This window comes from Parasteatoda tepidariorum, chromosome 3, assembly GCF_043381705.1.
Source record: "Parasteatoda tepidariorum isolate YZ-2023 chromosome 3, CAS_Ptep_4.0, whole genome shotgun sequence".
Classification (NCBI taxonomy): Eukaryota; Metazoa; Arthropoda; class Arachnida; order Araneae; family Theridiidae; genus Parasteatoda; species Parasteatoda tepidariorum.
In genome coordinates this window covers 78,347,129-78,349,704 of record NC_092206.1, presented here as the reverse complement: position 1 = coordinate 78,349,704, position 2,576 = coordinate 78,347,129, and the positions used below count along the sequence as shown (strand labels likewise).

Here is a 2,576-nt window from a genome sequence, read left to right as displayed (position 1 = left end):
ATACGTCATCAAAATAAGGTACACAAAATTCAAACTCACCTAAGACTTAATGAATGAAGCGTTGGAAAGTTGGGGCTGCATTTGATAATTCAAACGGAATATACAAAAACTCGAACAATCCAAACGGGGTTGTTACCGCGGTGTTTGGCACGTCTTCCCCGCGCACTGGAATCTGATAATACGCTTTTTCCAGGTCCAAGGTAGAAAATATCCTTTTACCTTCCAAAACCAGAAAACAGTCTTGCATGTGGGGGAACAGGGTACCTATCTGGCACGGTCACACCATTAAGACGACGAAAATCACCATACGGTCGCCAGTCGCCATTCTTTTTTAGAACCATGTGTAACGGACTTGCCCAACAGCTTTTGAAAGGCTGGCAAACCCCTGATGCTACGAGATTCAAACTCTTGTTTTGCATCTTTCAACTTATCTGGCGATAAACGTCGAGGTTTCGAAAAAATAGGAGGTCCTTTTGTCTGTATCCAATGTTCTACTCCATGCTTAACTTTTCTTGGCGTGACAGCTGATCTAATCAGGGCAGAAAATTCTGACAACAAATTGTGGAATTTATAGTTCTCTAAAATTACCTTTACCGTTGAAGCAATCCCAGCATACCGGGTACCTCTTGTTTGCAACTTGGACAAAGGATCAATTACTGCAGCATTTTTGACGTCGACTAATAAACCAAAACTGCGTAAGAAGTCAGCTCCGATAATTGGATGAGGCACGACAGCGATGATAAAAGGCCAGCTGAACTCTCTTCTGAGTTGGAGTTCTAATTTCAACAGGCGTTGGCCAAACGTTGGAATGGTCGTACCGTTTGCGGCGAACAATTTCATCTGTGAAGAATGGTCTCTAGATGCATAGGCAGCACGAGGTATCACAGAAACATCAGCTCCCGTATCGATGAGTTAACGTGAGGATGTAGACTTGTCCGCCAGATAAAGCCCCTGAATCATCACTTCGCCGTCACCTTTTTTACTGGATGACGCCCTGAGCAGTTTTCCGGTTGGGACGAACATGGAGGTCGGCATTTTGTCGCTCGTTGCTTGAATATTTTATGATACCAGCAATACTGTGCATTTGCAGAGTGTCGGCTTCGGCTAGTAGAGCGTTTCTAACTAGTACTTCTTGACCTGCCACTTGTACGGGCTTCCAACCGTGAGAGACGAGCTGTGATCTCTGTCAATAAAGACCGTAAATCCGTCTGATCCGTCGAACCAGCAACTACGCTGACTGACTGTGCGTTAGTTGTCGTAGCCATAATACCATCCGCCATCTCCACCAGCTTGTCCAGTTTATCGTTGGAACTCGCCAAAATCTGTTGAACATTAGTAGGCAACCTGTGCAAAAGTAAAGATTCAAGAAGTTCATTGTTAATTCTCGCGCCGGCTTTATTCCGCGTTTCCAGAAGCAGTCTTGAAGGACGGCGGTCGCCAAGTTGCAACCCCGAAATCAAATCCCTTAAACGTTGAGCTTCAGATTCAGCAGTTTGAGCTCACAATCTTTTTTTAAGTGTGGTGAAAGTCTCATCCACAAGTGGACTGCTAATAATATCGCTGATAATCGCCAGTTCCTCCGGTTGTAGAGCAGAAACTGCGTGGTGAAATTTCGTTGACTCTGTACTTACTCCAGCAAGAGTGAACTGACTTTCAATTTGTCTGAACCACAATTCTAGATTAGCTCTCCAAAAAGGTGGTGGCATTACAGTGACACGAGCAATTTGTTGATCAGCAATTTCAGTAGATTCTGGCATTTTATGCATTAATCCGAAATGTATAAGTCCAACAATAGAATCAATTTGTACTCACGACTTGCCAAAAATTTTAAAACTTGAAACGTACCAGCATTTCTCCCTAATCCATCAACTAGTAGAATTTCCCAAATGCAGTTTTCAGAAACAGAAATATACGTATTCGTTCACAGGTCACCAATTGTATAAGTTTCGGTGATGGGAATGTAAGACGTCAAATGAAACATCCTCTTTAATAGTAAAAGAAAACAAACCATCAAGAAACTCACAAAATCCAATTAACAGGTTATTCTTTAAAAACATTTACAAGTTGTCATTAAAAGAACAATTAAAACTTAAACTTTCGATTGTAAACATCTCATACTGCAGGTGGGCGTCACCGGGTAGAAACGGAATATCGATACGAAGTCTTAGACGCTGCGCAACAACCCTCTCGATGGAATGCTGAAAATGTTCTGTATCTCAGTATTCGGCGCGAAGCGCCGCTAACTGATTCATCTAAATTAAAAAGTCCTAAGTTGAATAGACATAAATTTCATAAAGAAATATATGAAAAAGTTCATCATCACAGCCTAAAGCTGTGAAAGTCATATGAGAGGATAACTTGTAGGCAGTGAAACACTAGTTCTGTGGCTCAGGGAGGAGGGAGCGAAGCAGCTTCACAAGCTCTTCATCTTTTAGTAGTTCTTTCATTTCTTGGAAGAGTCATAGAAATTTGGAAGCAGAGTCTGTGGCATTCTTGGGTTTCCTTTCTTTAGGGAGCTTCCTGTGTCTTGCACCGCAGCCCGAAAAACAGGCTGGGTGCTCACCGTTACAGTTGAC

At 42.5% G+C, this 2,576-nt stretch overlaps 1 protein-coding gene across 1 annotated transcript; it reads right to left on the bottom strand.

Moving 5' to 3' along the window:
- Positions 1–300: 300 nt before the first annotated feature.
- On the bottom strand, positions 301–840 carry LOC107441234 (uncharacterized). Its single transcript, XM_016054420.1, has one exon. The coding sequence runs from the start codon at positions 838–840 to the stop codon at positions 301–303; it is 540 nt and encodes a 179-aa protein (XP_015909906.1).
- Positions 841–2,576: the final 1,736 nt, after the last annotated feature.